The sequence below is a fragment of the Buteo buteo genome, chromosome 3 (genome assembly GCF_964188355.1).
Source record: "Buteo buteo chromosome 3, bButBut1.hap1.1, whole genome shotgun sequence".
NCBI lineage: Eukaryota > Metazoa > Chordata > Aves > Accipitriformes > Accipitridae > Buteo > Buteo buteo.
Window position 1 is genome coordinate 73,009,498 of NC_134173.1, and position 23,455 is coordinate 73,032,952.

The 23,455-nt window shown below is 42.3% G+C and overlaps 1 protein-coding gene across 1 annotated transcript in view; it reads right to left on the minus strand.

Annotated features, from left to right (window-relative positions):
* Positions 1 to 23,455, minus strand: part of COL22A1 (collagen type XXII alpha 1 chain) — a 233,160-nt gene that overhangs the window by 180,956 nt on the left and 28,749 nt on the right. Inside the window, exon 3 of the mRNA XM_075024010.1 lies at positions 18,752 to 19,318. Within this exon, the coding sequence (XP_074880111.1) occupies positions 18,752 to 19,318 (567 nt within the window). The remainder of the gene's footprint in view (positions 1 to 18,751; positions 19,319 to 23,455) is intronic.

Here is a 23,455-nt window from a genome sequence, read left to right on the forward strand (position 1 = left end):
GTAGCTACTACTCGTAGCTTAAGCTTCACCAGGACCTTGCCTTAAGCTACTAGCGGTAGCTGTCCTGGCAGACAAGAGAAGACACAGGCAGAATGTCTTCCAGATGACAGTGACTCCATCCTACAAAGGCCTACACAGGAACACTTTTTTGGGCAGGACATGTTTTTATATGACATATGGTGTTATAGAAAGAGGGAATTTTCATGTAAGAAGTAAGACAATGCAGGACCGAGTCCTTTCAAAGTTAGACTTGATCCATCTTGGACCTTTTCTTTCCTAGCCATCCACTAGTCATCACATCATTAGCTTCACAGTAGAACTGACTGTCTTTATAAAGATGAGTCCCAAGGCCAGTTCCTCTTGAATTGTTCCACCACTGCATCTCTGGGAAGCAGACAAGTCAGGGGGAGCGATAAGGACCCAGCGCTCCTGGTGGGAAAGTGAGAGCTTGCCCTCTGCAGTGACCACCAGCATCAGCGTATGCCCTCTTTCCCTATAAGCGTTAGATGTGTGGAGTTGTCTTCTGTGCCCATAACTGACTCAGCATTAGTTACTGAGAAACATCTTGGAAGCCTTCCAGGCCGCCACACAAGAAAACCACTCTATTGCGTTATGGACAAAGTCTTCAATTTGTCTCTAATCATCTCCATTAAAGCACAGTTTGCCTTCTAATCAAAGGACATGTTTTCCATTTTTTCCTTCTTCCCATCTTCCACACATGCCAGGGCCAAGATGCTGCAAACAACCCTATACATATAGACACTTATAGATTTAAATGTCCCTCCCACCAGGGTCTGAAAGCTTGGACTCTAAAAGAGAGACGCTCTGGTGGATCTTCTGCTAGGAGAAGGCATAGGCAAATATATTGGTGATCTCTCAACAAAGAGCTTTTTTCAGCTCGCTCTGTCAGATTCACAGATTTTACGGCTACAGAAAACTATGACCAGCATCAAGGCCTCTTGTACAGGACATCAGACATCTCATGTCCCACAGCAATATCTGCTCGTTTGGAAATGAATCTCTCCTTTCTCAGGAGAAAATGCTGCTAAAGCCAGCAGTTTGAGGCTGAGCTGAACAAGACTACATCTCTTACAAAGGCATCAGCCTGCATTTTAAAGAAGCCAGAGGAACACACTCTAGCATCACCCTTGGTGATCTTGTTCCAGTGATTAATTATCCTCAGAGTTAGGAAAAAATGAATCTTACATGCCCCTTGAGATGCAACCTTTAGTTTCCACTTTTGTCTTGCTGAAGGGATTCAGACAATCAGTGTGCCATACTGTTTTTCAAAGTGTTTATAGTCTGGTTTGTAGTGCAGAGGTTATGGTCTACTCAACAATTCTCGTAAGTGCAACAAGTGTTAACATCACCGATGGCCCCACTGTTTTCCTGTTTCCATAGTTCTCCAAAGGCATGATGGGCACTGATGGGCATATCTCCTAATATATTATTCCACAGGTGGTTTGGGAATTTTGATCATTAGCAATACCAGTGTTTAATGTAGCATGAATTTTCTAAGTCAGCGCAAGGTCATTTACAACTCCAAATAAATGAGTAATTTAAAGGTAAGATTCAGATTCAGCCCAAAGCAAAGAGTGATACACTAAACAGTCTGGCAGTCTTGTTCTTAGGGAAGTATATTTTAAACTGTTTCCTTAGACTAAGGTAACTAAAAAAACCCACAATGTCCATTCTTTTAATCAGAATATGTTACTGAGATCATGTTTCTCCAAATATAATAAAGGTAAGAGGCTTCAGAGAGACTACACAATCCTTTTAGCAAACATCGAGAGCATAAAGAGAGAATGGCAGTATTATCTCTGGCAGTGAAGTTCTTCTGATGAAAGGCCAGGTTCATCCCTGGTCAGAAACAAGTCTTGAATCATGAGGCAGATTCACACCTGCTGTAACTACTGAGAAGAATGAATTTGGACCTATACATAGAAAACAGAGGCGAGAGACTAGACTATGGGCACACCTTCACTTTTGATTTGAAGGGAGGGCTGGGCAAGCAACAGCTAAGGACAGGACAGTGTTTCAACTGGTCTATACTGGACCAGTGCCGGTACCGTGTCCACAGCACCATGGCTCTCTTCACATCTTGCACAAATACTGAGCAAGCCCAAGTTTTCATTCACAAAGTATCTGTCCGGACAAACATAAAGCTGCACATGTAGATCCAATCTATTATTTGCATTTACTACCTTATACATGTAGCTAAACTGCTAAATGTAATTGCTTTTGAATTAACATTGCCCTGGTGTACCTTACTAGAATCACTTTGTGAGCTGGCCCATTTCAACTAAGAGAGCATCCACCTCCCACAGTTGGATTTCATCTCTTTATGCTTCACCTTCATTGAAAAGAGCTGCCATAGCAGAACGAGCGTATCCAGCAGGGAAGGTTAAGTGCTGCTAGGCAGAATCGTAGGGCAGTAAGCACTGTGTCACATTTTCCTTTGTGAAAGTTAACATTAAACACTTCTTCACGCTATCACCCTAGCACAGTTCCTCCTCAGCTACAAACCCAAAAGTGTAGGGACAATCAAACTTATCATGCAGCCTAATGTTTCAGACAGAAAGTGACATGAAAAGCTCCACCTAAGAGCAGGAAAACACGCAGACACAGGTTTCTCTTTACTGACTTCAGCTGCTTTTTTCATAGGTCCTACCAACCCTAGGGAAATCATCCACAACGTGTCGAAAAAAACAACACCCAAAAACCAACAAAAAATACAGAAATAACTAGACAATTATAGATATATTGCAGATACATGCCTACGTTCTCCACTTTCCCATCTAAAATTATATAATTAAACATCTACTGATTTAATGAAAACTCAGTCTGTACTGTTCTGAAATTAGGACACTTCTCTCCCCCCATGGGAGCACAGATCCACCCAGCATGAATAGCATGTTTAGCCACCCCTGTGGTTTCCATTCCCCAGTTTTTATTTGCTTTTACTGAAAGAAAATCACTTGATTCACTTCCAGCTAAATATATATATAAGTATATATATACATTAAAAAAATAGTGGATGCTATAAAAAGAACTGGATGCAGAAGAGGAGAAAAGAAAGGATGCTGGATAGAGCCTGTACTCCGAAAGAGGCTAATTTCAAGGTAGGATTTGTGGAGGATGCTCAAGTCCATGGGAGATGTGGAGTCCCCCACCAGTGACCACGAGGAAGGGCTCATATCCACAAGCAGATGACCAGCCAGCACCTTCCACTTCGTGACTCGATCAATACTCATCTCCTGCTCAGTTTGAAACCTCTAATCACAGGCAGTGGCTCCCTGGGCAAAGCAGATGAAGGGGGGAGCACCCTTGGTACCCTCAGTCCCATTGCTTTCTGGTGACAGCAGGTTACTTGGAAGCTTATGCTATAATGAAGTGTGGGTGGGGGGAGAAAAACCACAGACAAACCAAACTCTGTGACTATGAACTCATTGGCATAAATTTATCTGCTCTTCTTGGCATTTCTCCTCGTTCCACCACACCACAGAGTTACGGGTAGAAAACACTTTTCCTGCAAAGTTGTTTTTCTCCTGTACGTTTTGTGGTGAAGGGAAGACAATTATTGAGAAGAAAAAAGAAAAGAACAGAAGATGAAAGGGCCAGCATCACACAATTGCAGCCTCAAGTGCTCCTGCACCACTCCTGAACTGCCCCAACGTAGTATCGTCCTGACACAACACTGGTGACGCCTGTCAACCAGCAGTAGACGAGACATGAACAGAAACACCATCCAGAAACCTACAGAGCCAGGCCAGGTCCATCTGGAGTGTTAGACTGTGGTGAGCACACTAGGAAGATGAGCCCCCCCACCCCATAATAACTCCACATATAGCCTGGAGTGAGGAACAATTTCCTAAGAATTTCTACATTTGTTTCATATATCCTCCCTGCTAGTAGGACAAAAGTTATTTTAGGACTGGAGAGGCTGGATCTGACACCAGGATCTCTAAGCCCCAACACACATTCTCTTTACGCTTGGGAGCACCAAACTTCTCAGGGAAAATCTTCAGTCTCCCATAGGAAGGGAAATGCACCACGTGTAAATCAGGTCAACCAAGGTTCTTTTTTGAGGTCTTTTACTGCCCTGTTGTGTGAGTTTAAGAAAACCATTGGACTCACTAGAAAGAACTCAGAATTTATATAAATAGCTGTACAAAGTTGTGGCAAATCAGAGTCTAATATTTTCTCAGATGTTTGGTTAATTAAACAATTATTATCTTGCTACACTACTAGTTCATGGAAAATAATTAGCAGTGAGATATTACTGAGCATAAACACAGATGAGTGAAACGACTCCATGTTCCAGATGAGAGTCCCAAAATAAAACTTACTGCTTTAGTTATACTCTAAACTAAGACCATTAATTTTAAAAGAACTAAAAAAAAGGAAACAACCTGCAGTAGGATCTGAACAAGGAAAAACTTTCTTGTCCCTGTGAGACCAAGAGATGGGTTTGGAAATTTCAGCAGGGCAGAACATTTTATGATCAAGGCATGCACCCATGAAAATCAAAGAAAAAAGCTGAGACTTTTCTTTATTACAGGCCCCCTGCTCTAAAACAAATAAATATATCCACGTCCAAAGCCAAATTACTTGAAAGATGCAATCAACTCAAAAATAGTTTGTAGAGCTGAATGTGGTGCCCATCCACTAATTTCATTTGTTTAGCAGTCCTATGCTGTATTCTTGTGCTGTCAGCAAGAACCCAGGACAGTATTTTTAACTAAATAATAATATGCAAAAGGATTTACAAGAAAAAAAAAATCCCACCCACTGGGATAAACTGCTAATTATAGATGATAAAAATCCTTGATTCTGAACCAGCCATAAATTAAAGACATCCCTGTGTACCATCTTACATTGTGTGAAACCACAGTGTCTCACAGCACATAAAGCTGTGAGCATGTAAATATTCAGTTGGTGATAAATACATTATAAATATAATATTAGCCCATGGAAATTAATTCTTCAGGATATTATCAAGGCCACTACAGAGTTGAAGAATAGTTTATCAGATAGGTAAACAAGACAAGCATCAGCTGCTATGCTTGCTAATAGAAATAAGAACAGCTAGTAGAAATGATGTTTAGTTTTTGAAACATTTGTAGCTCTGCAGATTTTACACTAGTCCTTAAACAGCTGTGTTTGTTAGAAATCAACATGCGTGACTCACTATTCCATCACAGAACTCTGATAGCTTGGAGGAATATTTAGCAGACACCTCCCTAAATATATTGATTTGTAACTAACACAGTAAATTTTCTAGGACAGTTTGCCTTTTTTCATGAGATGTTATATACTCACAGTTCAACTAAGTCTCATGGCCTATGTGTTACAGCTAAGATAATGATGACTTCCTTCTGGCTTTATACTCTGTTACCCTTTTCATTAAAGCAGCAAGCTCTGAATTAATAGGGCCACAAGTGTAGAAGGGGGGGTCGTTTCTCTAGAAAAGGAATCATGATTGCAGGTTGTCGATAAGCTGGACTAGGGCAGAAGCATTATGGGGCTGGGTACTGCTGAAATATATAGGAAATATAGTGTCAGGAATTGAAAAAAAATGGATATCTGAGGTTCTTAGTCTAGACCTTTCCAAAGTCCCAAGCAGACCTCTTTTACCTCTGCTGGAGCTGTGCAGTATGTTGCCCCAGAAAGCACTGAGATTTCAGGGTTTCAGGAGTCTGAGACTCAAAGGCTGGTCTGGATCACCTCAGTCCCCTGCGATTCTTAGCCCTGAGCACATCCCTCTCTATCATGATCCTTATTATATACATCATGCGTATATACAAGAGTCAAAATATCCACATCAAGCCATGATGTCTTCCAGCAGAGACTACTGCAGAGGCACCAATTCACATGGACACTTCTGCAAATGGCACTCACAATGAATTCATCAAAAAAACTTGAATAAAGGTTCTTTAATTACCTAAACCCGTACTTAGGAACTCCGTTGGTTCCAAGTCATTTGCCAGCTTTCCAGTCCCATCCATAGCCCCAAACCTACAGGATGCACCAGTAGTTCTTCCACTGAGCTTTTTCATCAGGTCCTACAAGCAAATTCTTAGCTCGTCTGTATGGGAGGACAGTCAGTACACACCAGTAACAATGACTTGGTTAACACGCGAGCTGGTCTGAGCTGGCATCCTTCCCATCTTAATTCGATCAGAGTACAGTTTGTTTTGGGGTCTGACTTTGTTACAGTGAAAACCGCAAAGATCATTAAGCAAGACTGGTTTTGCAGGCCTGTCTCAGGATGCAACCTTCATGCTTCAATTAACAACAAAAAAAAAAGGTTATTTGCAGCAAAGGTGTCTTTCAACAACATTAATTAAAAAAGCTGTCTCCTTCTCTGTTACTCTTAATTGTATTTCAGCCATTAGTTGTTTTTTAAAGCATTATCGCCTTGCTATAATGAGTCAACAGACTGCAGCAGGTAGTATCACAATGCACTTTACTTCAAGGGCCAATTTATCACAACATTTAGGAAGCCGACCAAGATAAGAGAGAGAAAAACCATTCTTCTCACAGGAGTAGTCCCTTAGGGATAAAGCAAATTTAGCACTACAATGTTTGACCCAAAACATATGGCAATACTTGAGAATAGCTCGCTAAACCGGCATCGTCTCCTGCGTCTGCACAAATACCGCAGCGTCAGGTAGCGAGACGAGAAATGTTAACACGCGCACCTCAGCTTGCAACCACGCTGGCCTATATATGCATCAAAAACGTGAATCCCAACAGACTGATTTACTGGCGTAAGGAACCAAATATTCTTGCATTCCCAGAACGCGGCGAGGAAAGATTCAACTCTTTTGCTTTTGGCTGTCAAAGTGAGGAATCCGGTGCAAGCAAGTTATCTAAGCTCTCTCGAAAGTTAATGAAAAGAGATAGGCACTCAGAGGTTGAATCATGCCACCTGTCTTGAACAGTCTTCTTCGAAAAGGATGAATCACTCTCTGGAGGTGTCTATTCCTTTCCACTGACTATCAAAAGAGTCTAGACAAATAACTTTCAGGCCACTGCAGTTAGATAATATGAATCCCAGTGAAGATACTTGAATTTAAAGATACAATATTTTTTAATTCAATTTATGGATCTCAGTTCTGATCCAACATCTGTTTTAAACTCAGAAACATCCTCAAGCTATTAGAGTCATTTGCCAGAAAGCGTTAGCACTAGCGCCTAAAATTCTGCTGCACCATCCTACTTGTGTCATATTAGTATTGCAGCCTCTCACAGAGATGTTATGTCTTCACTGCCAAAACGGAGAGGTTTTTATAGTAGATAACTAATATATGCTATCCATCTTGCTATAAAACCCTGGAGGAACAAAGCATAGTGATTTCTACTGCAGTGTAGCTAAACGAAGTCTTGCCCAGAGGTGGTGGATTGGGTTGATCGTGTGTAGTTACACTGCAGTAAAAATGTCCTGTATTTCATCTTCACTAGGGCTTTAACATGTTATGGCTTTTTATCTACCTCGCTGTAAAAAAAAGACTGATGCTTCAGGCTGAAGGGACACAGCTTTATTTTCCAGAGTTTATATATATATAAAAATATAGAGAGAGAAGTAAATATGTCTTATACGCATACACACATATATATGTATTTTGTATATAATTTCTTAATTTCCTGGAGTACAGATCAAGTTATAGCCAAACTGACACTAAATGTTGACTATTAAGCTGTAAGGAAATGAACGGAGTTTTGAAACCTGACATCACACAAGGCTGCTATTCAACACTTTAGGACAGCAAGTGACAAAAAGCACAGCATCCAACTCAGCTACCTTCCCTGAAAGATACCCTCCCTACTTCTGGTCAGCATTAGCAGTAGTACTCACAGTTTCCAAAATGGAGAGCATGCCGAAAGGCTTTTTATGCAGAACTCTGAACTTTTCTCCATCATTTGTAACTACATTAATATAGCAGAGCTTGTTACAATCTCTTATTTGCATTTTAAAGAACCTAATTAGTACTTTAGAAAAAAGCAGTTCTCCTAGGTGTTCAAAATGCTCCCACTGCTTTTGTTTCACATTATAAACAGGATTACTGATTTGAAAAGGAATTTGGTATTTGCGTGTAACTTGTAGGGAACTTGATGGGACTGAAACACTAACCCTACAATTTACTAACAAAAATAGCCCACCAGTCAAACCATGCTGCAGCTCTGCCACTGGGGAAAAAGTATTCTCAGCAGACCGGCACATTACAATTCAATTTTGCCTGTTGGCTCAGTTCATTTGAAAACAAAATGAGAAGTTGAAATTCAGTGGCAGAAAGGGCTGATAACCTTTACAAACTTCCACCAAAGAAAGGATGCACCACTTTATGTTACCAGAGGATGACCAAGGAAATGGTTATGTCATTTGAGTTTGAACTCCAGTAATAACATGAAGATCTCTTTTGCAGAGAGTCCACGCGAGGTTTACATGTATCAGAGATCTACCTACAGCTTCAAAATAAGCCCTTAGAAATTTAAATTACAAGCTCTGCTTCTGTCCTGAGCACTGGGATAAACAACATGGGCTTCTAAAGACAGCCCAACAAGACACAGAATGGGAGTCAATGGTTTCATCCTAGATCTTAAAAACAGGTGGTCCTGCCCCTTGTGTTTCAGGTGTTGATGTGACAGCTTATCTAGCCCTGAGCACGGTTTTGTTCTTACAGTTCACTTCTACCTGTGAAATTGTTTCCAAAATCAGTTTAACTTTCAGGTGATGCAAAGACCTTGATTCAATACTGTGAAGTTCACAAGTTTTCCAGTGAAGTTATTCGATGAGAAAGTAGCCATTTACCCAGGCCAGAGTTTTTGGGCTAAACTTTTGCCCAAGTGTCACGCACAGGCGGTCTGTGACCAGCAACGGCTGTGTCCCTCCGTGAGACCCAGCACTCCCCGTGGTACCTCCAAGCTCCCTTGTACCTGGAATATTAGGATCTGCAGCTCTCATTGGAGTTGTTATTCATCACAAGACTTTGAGGCTTGAATATATGAGGCCAGAATTAAAAAAAACAAACAACCAGCCCTGAGAGACCAAGCTCACCATTGGTATAGGGTGTTTACACAAACATTAGTTTCATGAAAAACTGGGGGGGTTCAGGAAACCCACTGGGTTTCAGGAAAAGTATAATATGCTATGACAGGACCTTTAATGCATTGCATGGGGTTTTTGCATGCTCTGACAAACATTCACACCTCTATAATTTGCAGTAAATTCTACCCACTCCATCAGCAGAACTGGGACTAAATCTCCATAGCACTTTTCCAGGCTTGGCTTTCCCTATCCTAAATGGCAATACATCCCCAAATCGAGGGAGAACAGAGGAAATCTTTAATTTACAGGTGCACCTAACCAGGGCAGGTGATGGTCTAGCTCCATTTATAGCCTATGCTGAAAGATACCATTAGATTTTTACAGGAATAGCCACATAAAGCCTAAAAAGGAAATAAAAAAAGGCAGGCCTAGAACATTAAGTAAGTGGTGTCCTTTCAGTTTGAGGTCAGTTTAGGGGCTGTTAAGGAAGGAGGAAGAAAGCCCTGACTGCACAAGAGCTGCTGAGGTTTAAAACATTTTAGCTTTGTGAAGGACACATGGCAAGGGTTTTCTCCTCATCTGTCTGTTTTTCTTGGTCAGCAAAGCCTGTAACTAAACCTGAAACCTCAGGTTTTTGTGTGCCTTGCCCTAGCCTCCTGCTGAGCATCTGCCCAGCTTCAGAGGTTCTTCTTTCTACTGAGCCTTCCTTATCAGTCCATCAGAAAGCAAACACCGAGATAGACAGTGCTGCCCCAAGGATGAGTCCCCTCTTTCACCCCGTCGTTTGGACTGCACCGTAGCAGACAAAAAGCCTCCTTCTGGTTGCAGCTGGGTAAGTATTGGGCTCCACAGCCTAATTTTGAAAGTGCTGAGCACCCACAGCTCCTGCAAAATCAATAAGGCCTGCAGGCGGTGTTGAAAAACAAGCTACTAATAACTTTCAGCACATGACAATGCGTTCCAGCTTTTTGCCTGTTCCTATTTCTGTATTTCTCTTTCATTCCTACGCTATTTAGAAATGGCTCCCATAGTCACCATATTTTTCCTCTTTTTGTTCTCTAAACGGCACATTACTTTTTCATAAGATGTAATTTCTCCTGCCACTGAGACCCATACTTTTCCTGATTGTCTCAATGTTTCTTTCTAATGTCTGGGACTTACTTTTATTTGTCATGAGTCTAATCTTCTCTCTGCCTTTACAATTAGTTTCACTGTACATCAAACATTGTTCACAGAGATTTCTTGTCTGAAATGCAAGAAAAACTATGACAAGCTAGGGGAGATGTCATCATTCAGCTAGATTCTGTGATTTCAGACCAGACGTTGGCAGTCCAGAGATTCATTGCTTTATGTAAAGTGATTGTCCATGCTTTATGATGCTCCTATTTGTATATAACTATTAAAGAAAGAAACTAGAGATAAGAAAGGCAAGTGCAAAAGGTTTAATCAACCTCATTTCCTTATACTTCTATCTTTAGAGTCCCTTATTAAGGTTCCCAGCAGTCTGTACGAAGCTGCAGGTTTGGAAGAGACTCCTTTTCTCAGCTGTATTGAAGAGTAGAAGTAACACCATTTTCTGCCACAGACAATTCTAAAACTCTGTTATTTGGATGACTGTTGGATACATAAATTTGCTCCCTCAGCAAAAAGGAGAAAGTGGGCCACAGCTGCTGCAAGGCTGAATTTCCTCCTCACCTGGAGGCAATGTTTAAGACATCGCTTTTTCCAACGTTCAAGGGAAGAAAAATAAATCGGTAAGTCACTTTCCAAAACTATAACAGAGTTTAGAAACATCCGTTCTGGGGGAGAGAAGCTACCCAGGTGCAGGATCATGGAAATATCAAAGTGCTGCCTGGAGGCACTGACAGACAGTCTGTATCTAAGTGAAGGTGGTGGTCAGCTTGCTCATCCCACCTACTAACGACTCCCAGCAAGATGCTCCCAGCCAGACATAGTGCATGTCCATGGATGGAGAGCTCTGTCATTACAGCTACACCCCTGAACGACCCTCAGCTAAGTCAGTAGTAAAGCAGCAATAATTATGCATACTGAAAAGCCTATTTAAGGAAAATGGAACAGAATCATGAAGATACCCGTCTGCAGTTGGATATTTTTGTTAAACAGGCTCTTTATTCAAGGTAAGCAAGCTGTGCTGAAGGCTAGAAGTGGAGTTTGAATGGGAAGAACCTGCCTAGAAATCCAACCTGTACACACTTAAACCACCAGGTAGCAGAGCACAGGCTCACATTTATGGTGGGAGCACATGGAGGATTCTCCTCAGCTTTCTGAAGTCCTTAGCTAATGTTCATCAAGCTGATATAAACTAGCGCTGTATCAAAGGACGCAAGCCAGGTCTTCCTCCCCCTCCTAGTTATTTGTTCTCACCTTGTGCCAGTTCCTCCCCTGGGACAGAAAATGTCCATGTGGCTGCATGGTGAACTAAATCTGAGTAAAAACTCATCTGGGAAAGAAAACAAGAATATTCATTGGCTCCCTGTTGTAGTCATGGTAGGGCCACATAAATGCCTGTACCGGCAGATGGGAGAAGGAAGTTAAGAAGAGTAAGACTTTCTTTTTTAACAGTGGGGCTGGCTTTAACTGGTCATAAAACAGCACTGTTGCTAATCTCAGAATAAACCTATTCACTTCAGAGTCCCAAGCAAAATAGGAAGTTATTCAGAATCATAGAATCATTTAGGTTGGAAAAGACCTTTAAGATCATTAAGTCCAACCGTTAACCTAACACTGCCAAGTCCACCACTAAACCATGTCCCTAAGCACCACATCTACACGTCTTTTAAATACCTCCAGGGATGGTCACTCAACCGCTTCCCTGGGCAGCCTGTTCCAGTGCTTGACAACCCTTTCAGTGAAGAAATTTTTCCTAATATCCAATCTAAACCTTCCCTGGTGCAACTTGAGGCCAGTTCCTCTTGTCCTATCACTTGTTACCTGGGAAAAGTGACTGACTCCCACCTCACTACAACCTCCTTTCAGGTAGCTGTAGAGAGCGATAAGGTCTCCCCTCAGCCTCCTTTTCTCCAGACTAAACAACCCCAGTTCCCTCAGCCGCTCCTCATAAGACTTGTGCTCCAGGCCCTTCTTTGGACAGCAGTTGTTTTAACAGACTTCCCAAAACATCTGGAATTGACTAGATTTTCAAGTGAGAATCAAAATCTTAGTAGCTGCACTTAGCCTGGACATACTCTTAAGCAGCCAAACGTGAAATATTCCACTAAGAATGCTGCCTGTGGCAGGTGTGAGGTATACGTGAGCTAAAAGCACAAGAGTTAGATTATCTTCATATTGTGCTAATCAGACTTTAACCAGTCTATTAGACATCAGTTATTACTCCAAAACACCTCAACCTTCTCTGCATTCAACGTGGAGGTGGGTGCCGCAGATTTTTCCAAGTAAATGTATAGGTGCACTTGTGGCATGTACCAAGTTCTGCCAGATGACAAGAAGCTATGTTCACATTTGAAAGAGCTCTCTACAAACCATAATAACAATGAAAAAGAGCTCTTGCAATAAGACCAAGCAAGACTTGGAACTACTGCTAAACTGAACTTTTGAAGAACCCAAATAAAGTCATACTCCAACTATGAAAATAAAACCAGTCTACAAATTCCCAAGTCCACAAACTCTGCTCAACAAACTAAAAGAATTAAAACTACTACCACAACTGAGTTCATTAAAATACTTTAGGATTCTGAGTCCTGCCAGCTTGCTGAGTTCCACCTCCTTTCCTGTTCCATGATATCTAATGCAAAGCTATCTAGAAATGAATGTTTTTACAGGGAAATCTCAGACCTCAACAAGAAGTATAAAATGGAGGTCAACAGTTAGGCAAATACTGTTAGGTGCTCATGTGTTCCGATATTTCAGTACTCATGTGAGATTTGACTATATTGATAAATCTTTTAGGAACTGTCAGTCAAGATATGGCAATTCAGATACCTACCCTTTGTCACAGTCTCTGTGCATGAGATATTTTTAACACTGAAGGCCAAGAAGCAGCAGCTTGCTGTTCTTCTGTGAACATACCATGAACCTGAGCAAAGCTGACTTCAAAAAAAAAAAATCTCGGAAGCTTTTAGACCGTTATTTTGAATGGTGTTCAAGGTGTTGCCTTGAAGGCTGGAAGCTCTTCTGCATCAGAAATAGAACAGTGGTAGCATAAGACTTACTTACATTTTATGCACTGCATACACAACCCAAAGTCAACAAAGGCATGTACAAATAGAAGAATAAATGAGTCATCTGAACATGTGACTGCTTTTGATATTTTATCACAGGCCTCACTATATCAGCTGAAATCAATGACTAACCATTGGTACCAACCAGTCATTGAAACATTTCAGCTTCACCTTCTTGTGTTTGCAAAGCATTTGAGATTCATATGATGACATAGTCCTTTGGTCTTCCCCACACTTGCAGAGGAACTCATCACGGCAAGGAGCTCATCAAGCTCACAGACAACTAAAAACTGGTTGTAGAAAGGGCTATATTATACATGAAAGTCACTACTGGACATAGACCAATGCCAAGCACAATACTCCCACAGTGCTTCCTTAGAAAACATCTGCTTGTTTCTCCTATTACTTACTAGCTGTAGAAAAAAACACCCAAATCTTAGCAGAGACTGTACCTCTAAAGCCAAATTTATTTTCAAGTTATCAAGAAATCTGATTTTTGCAGTAGAGCAGCAGCTTAGTAATCGCACATACACACTGTGTACTCCGAAGGTGCCAAGTCAGAGGCTTCTGCTTTACTGAGCCACTAAAGAGTGAGAAAGTTTTTGAAGAATGTTTTTGCTCAGCTTTGCAAACTGTATCTTATCACCTGCCTGGCTTAATGATAACAGATTAAAGTCAAATATTACAGCATCCAAAGCACTGCAATCAGTGTTTTTAAGCAACAATTACCTCTGAGCAGGTACAGGTGTTTTAGGTCACCATTGCAACATCTCCCCCATTGAGGCTTAAATGTCAGATGATAGTATTAAACACCAGCGCCACTAGTTTCAAGCCAGGTTGAAAACTGTACAGGCACTAACTTATCAAATCCAGCTTTAAATTAAATCTGGGTTAAAATAAAAGCAATCTTGGCTCTCTTTGACAAGCATAAACCTGCTATTTACCTACCGGAAGCAGATGCTAGTATATTTTTAAAAATTCCATAGCTGCCTGTTGTTATCTCTACAACATATAAGCAGAAACCCTATTTAGGTAGCATGTAGCATCTCTGGAATTTTTAGCAGAATGTATCTCTCCTGCTTTCCTGTGAAAGCATCACCCATTTTTGCCTGCTAACTATAGTCCAGAATGTAATGGAGATGTTTGGCAAAAATATCTCCCACTGCCACAATGTCTCACTGAGCAGACATGTTATTTTTTGATTCTGCTATGCTTACTTCCACAAGATCAAATGAGAGCTAAAATACTATTAATGCACTCAATGACATGTTCTTACCAATAAATTCATTCAAATATAGCAAGATGGGATGACTGAGTCTAGGACAGACATCCAGTGAGACCTGAGATAAGTGATTCTGAACAGCTGCTAGCATGAAATCCAGTATTTGCAACTCTTCACGACTCTTCGCATTCCGGTAGTAACAGCAGTACGAGGACTGGAAGACTCATCACCGGTCAGTACAACAAAGAAACTTTCTACCATTTCCACTCTTTGATTCATGCGTCTCCCAGGAGGTCACAAAGGATTATGTCTATTAAAACCCTAGCTTGGCTGTGGCAATATAGGCTTTTGTCTTAGAATGTGCACCAACTAAACAGCAGCTTGGCATGTGCCCTTGTCACGTCCTCCACCCACCCGGCGGTTTGTATGTTCCTGTTTTATGCAGTGCTGTCATTAAAACCACAGAAAGTTAACTAGAACAGTTATTAAAAGTTTTACCTTCTAAATATGTATAAGGCATAGCCCTTACAGTGAACTCCTTTCCTGTTCCTACTGTGTTAACATGAAATTTAAAAGTGGCACATGCACAAGAAATCACTTGGTTCTGTTCTCCACCAGCCCTCTCTCACCCCCCAAAACAGTTCCACCTTACATATCCAGATAACATAAAAGTTACCCCATCTCTATGTTAATATTTCTGATGATGATGCTCTCGCTGTCTTATCCTCTATTTCAGTGGCCAGCTTCAGTGGCAGCAACAATTTCTTGTTTCTTTAGATCTGATCTAAACATCATGCCTATTAAAAACATTTTGCATACAAAACAATCAATTAAATAAATATGACAAGACTGGTTCTGCCAAAGAGCAGGTTCCCTGCTTTAAAGCTAAGAAGAAAAGACTTAGGGAAGATATGTAATGGCCTTCCAGGCAGAAAAGACTGATGTACAGAGGAACAGAATAAACTATTTTTGATAACCAGTGAAAACAGGACAAAACCGGCCTCCAATTGCAGTGAGGAACTGATGCCAGAGACTGAGAAGATATCCCCCATCAAGGCTGGAATGAAGGATCCAGGGATGTTAGACCATCTCACCGGAGTCCTTGGATCAGAAGAACACTGCCCAGGAACAGCTGTGGCAGACCTGTCTTCTGCAACTGCTGTTGCTGTGGAAATCAGTCCTGTATTTGCTACCTCAGCTGATAACCCTTCTTTCTACCCTGCATCCACTTCTTCAAATCCACCCGCATGCGCTGTGTCCCGTGTACCTGGATACTCAATTCCCCTTCTCGCTGTTCACGTCCTTACACCCCTGCCTCACTGACCCTCAGGACGTGCACGTTACCCACTCACTGTTCGTTCAGCCAATTCCCTCCTCTCTGCTGCCCTCCTCATTAATAATGTTCATTGATGGTTGTCTGATTCCCTTTGTCCTTACACTGAAACCAATCCATTTAGCAGTCTTGTATTGGGTTTGCGTGGCAAGGTTTTGGCAGCAGGGGGGTCACAGGGGCAGCTTCTGTGACAAGCTGCTAGAAGCTTCCCCCATGTCCGACAGAGCCAATGCCAGATGGCTCCAAGACGGACCCACCGCTGGCCAAGGCTGAGCCCATCAGTGACGGTGGTAGTGCCTCTGGGAGAACAGATTTAAGAAGGGGAAAAAAACTGTGCAACAAACTGCAGCCAAAGACAGGAGTGAGAACATGTGAGAGCACCAGCCCTGCAGACCCCCAGGTCAGTGCAGAAGGAGGGGAGGAGATGCTCCAGGTGCCGGAGCAGAGATTCCCCTGCAGCCCGTGGGGAAGACCCTGGTGAGGCAGGCTGTCCCCCTGCAGCCCAGGGAGGTCCACGGGGGAGCAGATCTCCACCTGCAGCCCGGGGAGGACCCCACGCTGGAGCAGGTGGGTGCCCGAAGGAGGCTGGGACCCCGCAGGAACCCCGCGCTGGAGCAGGCTCCTGGCAGGACCTGTGGCCCCATGGAGAGAGGAGCCCATGCTGGAGCAGGTTTTCTGGCAGGACTTGGGACCCTGCGGGGGACCCACGCTGGAGCAGTCTGTGCCTGAAGGACTGCAGCCCGGGGAAGGGACCCACGTTTGAGAAGTTTGTGGAGGACTGTCTGCCATGGGAGGAACTCCACAGTGGAGCAGGGGAAGAGTATGAGGAGGAAGGATTAGCAGAAACAATGTGTGATGAACTGACCTCAACCCCCATTCCCTGTCCCCATGCACTGCTGGTGGGGAGGAGGTAGAGAAACTGGGAGTGAAAATGAGCCAGGAAGAAGGGAGGGGTGGGGGGATGGTGTTTTAAGATTTGTTTTTGTTTCTCATTATCCTACACTGATTTGATTAGTAATAAATTAATTTCCCTAAGCTGAATTTGTTTTGCTTGTGACGGCAATTTCTGAGTGATGTCCCTGTCCTTATCTTGACCCATGAGCCTTTCATCATATTTTCTCTCCCCTCTTCAGTTGAGGAGGGGAGTGATACAGCAGCTTGGCGGGCACCTGACCTCCAGCCAAGGTTAACCCACCACAAGCACATTTTCCCCTTGAAAGTTCCCTGTATGTCATAAAACTAAATCTTTCCCTTTCACCTACCCTTTTAGAGGCTTTATGTCTCTGCACCAAACCCGCTAGTGCAGGTGGAAGCAAACACCTTGAAGAGTGAGTGCTATCCCACTCAGGATGAAGGATGCTGCCAGTGATCCTTTGCAATCTAATGAGAAGTGGTATGCACACACGCGTGGACATACTATGGGCTCAGAAAGCCACAGACAAATGGCATTATACTCTGACATGATGGATAAATGATTTTTTGAGAAGGTGATAAACACCCACCCAGGTACAAAGTACTGAAAACACTTGCTTTAGAAAAGGTAAGGGATAGAATTTCAAAGGAAAATCACATTTTGGGAGTTCAGCGGCTGCAGTAGGAAGTTGTTTGAGTTGGTTGAGTGTGCCCACATGAAGGGTTTACCCTTCTTTATTACACCCCAGTTGTGTGTATGATTACATAAAATTTTCAGGGAAAAAGACCGAGCTCCTTCAGTCTGCAGAGTTTACAGTCAATATCCACCATGACTTCCAATTTTATTCTGATTACACTATCCATGCCCATTGTTATTCAGGCTGCAGAAAAGCACTGACACTTTGATATCGCTGGGCAATGTCAACTGGTTTATGCCTGCTTGTGCTAGTCATTCTTTAAGAAGCATACACAAGCCGAAAGCATTATGTTAACACTTTTTTTTCCTTGCAGATGGAGGTCACAAAGAGCAATAAAAGAGCTTCACAACACCAGCTAGAAGGCCTGCTTTTCTTCAGGCAACTTATTGTCACCTGACAGCAGCACAACCTGCCAGCCTACACACCTGGTTATTTTAACACTGCAATGTGTTACAGCATCACACAGGGAGTCAGCTGTTGTCTTTCAAGTTCAAGACCTAGGAACCAGAATGATGTCTTATGATTTTGACCCAAAGAACTCACAGTAATCACAACATACACTGCAAAAAGCAGCAAAACCAGGTAGCTTTTACGTAGTCACTAAGAACGAGAGAGTGATTTATCAGTGGTGGAAGGAGAAAGAGCTATGTGACTGCTGTTCCCATTAAAGTGCTGGGAGATACCAGCCGTAATGCCATCACAGCCCTCTTCACCAAGGGGCTGGAAATTCAAAGTTCATTTATTCAGTGTGACTTTCACACTGAAGTAATTCAAAACATCACCAAGGTTTATGTGGTTGATAGCCAGAGCACTAGTGAACACCAGTTGTCAGTAGAGTTGGGATGATGAAAGGCAGCAAAGCAAAAGTATCCTTTTGCTTTCTAAAGGATCATTCTCAGAAGCATCCAGAGCACTCCTTTCACAGTACAATGCCAGAAAATAAGGGGGAAAAAACCCAGTTCCTATACAAAATAAACCAAAATCTGGATATAAATAAGATGTCACCCTTCATATTCAGTAGTCCAAAATACTATAAAGTAATTTAACTATATCGGAACCAAAAGGGAATCAGATTTTGCTCTCTAGTTGACCACTTGATGCTGACCTATAGTTAATACTGACTTGGGCAGAAGAACCCAAAAGTAATCACTTCATCACACTCCAGGTAGTAAAATGACTTCTTACAGACTGGAACAGAGTGGAAGACACTAAAATAAAGAATTATCAGCATAGAATTATAAGCATGAAAGAAAACAATCACAGCTTTTCATACCTATATGCTACCTGAACCTATTATAATTCTAATTGCGTAGAAGAAATGGGAGCTCTGCTTACTTTCACAAAGACGTCTTCTCAGCTTCCCCCGAATTTTATCGATGGCATTGTAATCAGAGACATGAAACACATGAGCAGACTTGGGTTCTGAAGCAATCTCATCGAGTTCCTCTTTCAAGGCTTCACCAACACCCACAGCAAAGATCCTAATCCCAGCCTGATGGGCTGCAGCGGCTGCATCCAAGACGTAATCCTGGCTCCTTCCATCAGTCAAAAGGATAGCCACTTTTTTAACAGTTCGATCACTAAGTCTCCCACCAGCTTCTTTGGAAAAACTGTAGGTGTTGATGTACCTGAGAGCATCTCCAGTGTTTGTATTACCCCCGTAATACTTAATTTTTCGTGCAGCCTCTTTGATTTCCTCACGGGTTTTGTACTTTCCCAAGTCAAACTCTGTGGTTGGACGATCACTGTATCGCACCACTCCTACACGGGTTTTGTCTGGGCCGATCTCAAAAGTTTCCACCAAATTAGACACCCACTGCCGAACTTTCTCAAAATCTTCTTTTCCGACGCTGGAGGAGGCATCCAAGATGAAGACAAGGTCATAGTGAACATTCTTGCAACCTGCAAGAGTCACAGAAAATATCGTTAAGGGAAGATAAAAGAAGAGTACCAGACATACCAAGTATTCCCGAGGCATGGTTTCCTAGTGAGCAGTTTGGAGGAGGTAGCAAACCCTCTCTATCCTGCAGAGAAATTGCAGATTCTCAGCCTTTCTTCCTTGTGATTCACCTCATTTGTTTCAGGACATCCTACAGGTCAGCACACACTTCGCTTTGAAATGCACACCCTTTCTCTTCCTGCACCAAGTGCCTCTGCTCAAACTTTCACCTATGCCATCTCCATGCATATGGAGCTATTTTTCTTAAACTTCATTGCAGAGCCTTTGCTCAGGCAATGCTCTGAAATGACCCTGGCAGATCAAGACACCTGTCCTGACCTTGCCTATGCCAATCCTGACCGTGAGTAGTGAAACTTTCATGTTCCCTCTTGCATTAATATTATGATTTATTTATGCTTAGCTAGAAGCAGTTCTTTTACTCAGCATGATATGTTGGTGAAGCAAGTTTATAACTAGATTATTTTGATTCCGAGGCTCTCTGCCACTGACTATTGACTAAAGGATGACTAACTGAATACTGGGATGGCTTCCCTGACAACAAAGGGCAGTTGCTTTGTAAGGGAAAAGTTCACTTATCCCCACAACCACCTTTTTGCCTCCAGACATGATATTTGTAATCTGAGGCCTGTGTAATCCAAAAGGCAAATGTAATTTATTTGCAGCTTGCTTGCCCTATGAAGCCAGAATGGCCATACATTTGTCAGCCGCTTGCCAAGAAAGTAGATCTCCCAGGAGATGTTTTCTAGCTGTTTCTGAATATATGCAAGCAAGGAGGCAGGACATTCATTACTGTCCTACAGATGCCAAAGATTTATCAACATAATGCCCCAACTCGACAAAATGTATATATACACATATATTTATTTAATTCATTACTACAGACCATACTCCCTAACAAATTAAGAGTTTCAAGACTGAAAGCTGCTCTACAAAGTCCATTTGTCTATGGTCACAACGACCAACCATTGTTTCTCCAGTAGATCTTGTCTCATGTCGTCTCACAAAGTACAACTGCTTGTTTGAACCAATGGTGAAAAGCAAATTTGACTAATCACGTGGAGAACAAAGCACATATAACATGATACAAGACAGAGAGCTGGTCCTTACCAGTGCCTGTGCCACTTTCTTTCAGAGTAACAGGGCTTTTCTATGTCCCACTGAACTGGAGATGTACTATCTGGCCGCTAAACTGTTGGCAATTGCTTTTAAATCCTGCTGCTTTACCAGCATCTGCCCTGGTAGCCCACATCTACCCACACGCACTGGGAGCAGATCTGTTCTGTTGACTCTTATTTCACTGCAGGACCCTGATTCCCCCTGCTGTTCCCACCACAACCATGTTAATAACCTCCTCTGGGCTCAGACCTGGACTGACCAATCTACCTCCCTTGGTCAGAAAATCTGAGTGTATGTGAGAATACGTAACTGCAGGGTATGCCCACCGAGGACAGTTTAGCGCTCCATATATTAAAAAGTGACATTCCCACAGTAGGGTTTGCATCTCTTCACTCACATCACACTAGTTCTGGCCAGGTTCCAGCAACTAAAGGTCCATCAGTGACTGAGACCCATTATATGGGCATCTGAAGTGCATCTTGCAGTTCAGTTTCATCAAAAATCAATCCAGGACTGCTCCATGATATGAACCAAAGTACAGTACGTGGAGATGCTTGGAAGATTCACCATGAAAGTTTGAAATCCTTGTTGGGGCCCTGAGTGTAAACCCCTTCTCCAGGGTTTGACCACCATGGCTCCCTGGCCTTGGATGAGCTCCTCAGAAAGCTCTGCTGGAAGCATTCAAGAAAGACCTGTCTCTTCTTCCCCTGAAAGCTGCTTTTAAGGTGAGGGTCTCACCTTTGTTCCTTGCCTGAGCCATGGACTGACTTCTTGGCTTCACCTCAGACCTGCTTCAACCTCTGTGGATTTGACCGGAGAGTGGCTGACCCTGGATGCTGTCTTTGGACTTGATCTGGACCCTGACTTGCTGACTCATGTTCCTAGCTTGATCTTGGACCTGCTTCATCAGTATGAGCTTGGGATTGTCAGTTGAGCCTGGCTGCCGTCCCTCAGCCTTCCCTGCTCCCAAATTTGACCTTACGGTTCATAAATTAGGTCTGGTGCTTTTGATCATCGTGGGGCTGTGCACCTGCCCTGGAGAGGACAGCAATGCCAGAACAGCCCACTGCACTGGAAATAGTTTGAAGAGAATTTGCCTTCAGATAAAAGTAAAAGCATTCTAGGTAGACATTATAACACTGTAGGTCAGTGCTCATGGTATTGCATGATGGCCATGAGAGTGGCTGAATATACACATCTGGTGTGTTGCAGGTGACGATGAAAAACGAGCATCATCTGTTGCTGTGTTAAATTCTGCAGCAGAATACATCTCAGGTGTTGCTGTTCCTTCAGTGTCTACAGGAACAACCTATGTACATGGGATTGGGATCACACTGGGAACAACCCATCCACACAGGATCATGTTGGAAACAACCTGTCCACGTGGGATCGTGTTCCGTGACGGCTTTTTGTGAGTGAGGGAATGCTTGTCTCTACACACAGACCAGGAATGGTCTGGCTGGAAAAACTCTTTCAAAGGTAATCAGACTGTGGCGATGATGGTGTGTAACATTTTATATTATGGGATGTAAGTTATATTACATCTGTGTATATCAGCTAGACTGTCAAGAGTAGTTCTGCTTGATTTTAGCAGAATATAAAGGATAGAATATGTAACAGTAAAAGGTAAGCAAGAAATCTCCACTTCCCCCCCCCCAAAAAAAATTCATTATTGTATTAATCTGTTCTGTCTGAAAGAATAGTAATTAAGTGAGACTAACTAGAGAATATAAAGATTTGAGTATAAAACCCACAAGGTACAGACCTTCCTACTGCTTATTTTAATGACTCTCAGCAGGTGAGATGACTGCAATTTGAAAACAAACAGAACAGACAGAATGAATCCTGTCTGTGTTCAAGGGTGATGAGCCTTAAAACAAGGGGGGTTTAAGGTTTAAAAAGTGATGCCTGTTCAGGCAGTATTGCAGGAAAGAAAAAGATGGTCTTTCAGAATCATTTTCTTAGAGTCACTGATGCTTTGCTTACAGACCTGATGGCAGTGAGATGAAATGCTGCAGAAAAGCTTTTAGTAAATATTAATCTGCATTTTTAGCACAGTAATGTTCACTGCTGGACAAAATTGATTGTTTTCCAGGAATGCTATAATAATATTGTTTACAGGCAAAACCAGTTCATGTTAAGGGAATATGGGAGATAATTCATAGAAAGTGAACTTTCAGTTTCGTAATTACAGGAATGCTCTCTGGAAGCATAATTCCAGGAGTTGTGTTCATCCACTCAGACACTGAATCAACTGTTTTGCAATATTGCCATTAAAAATAGTTCACAAAAAAAACATAAGATCAAAATTATTTAAAGTAATCAGAGAATGAACATATAAATGGTACCACCATATTCTTCCTTAGACTGATCCACAGGCAGAAAAAAAGATGAGATTTCACCTTGGTTTGTTACTAAGTACTTATTCCTCTTAAATTTCATCCAAAAAGCCTTATATAGATCACATAACAAAACCGTAAAGCAGCTATTCCTTAGACTCAGAGAAGATCTAAAAAAGCCTTTTCTTTCTTACGAATTACCCAAGCCTACAGAATAGCGTTTTTCCTAGAAAATGAGACAGAAAGCCTCCATCTCAAAGCACCCTTGGGCTTTTATACCAATAAACTGCATGGGTCTACAAGCATTTTCTGTCCCTGAGGTGTAGCATCATTCACAGCCAGATAACTCTTCCTACGATGCTCCAAAAACAATGTGTCCTTGTCAAGACTGCCTATAGGAACAGTCCCTCAGCTGCACGATCCTTTAGTGCATTCAGTGGCATTTGGGGGACAGTGCTCATCAGCACAAGCCAAAAGTCACGCCAGGGACCACGCTAGCAACTAGACGGTGTGAACCAAGAGAGGGTATGAACAGTGCCCTGGCCCTGTTTCGCTCACTAGGAAAGTCCCAGCCAGCCAGAAGGTTCACCAGGTCTAATCTGACACCCACTGAAGGTAGGAAGA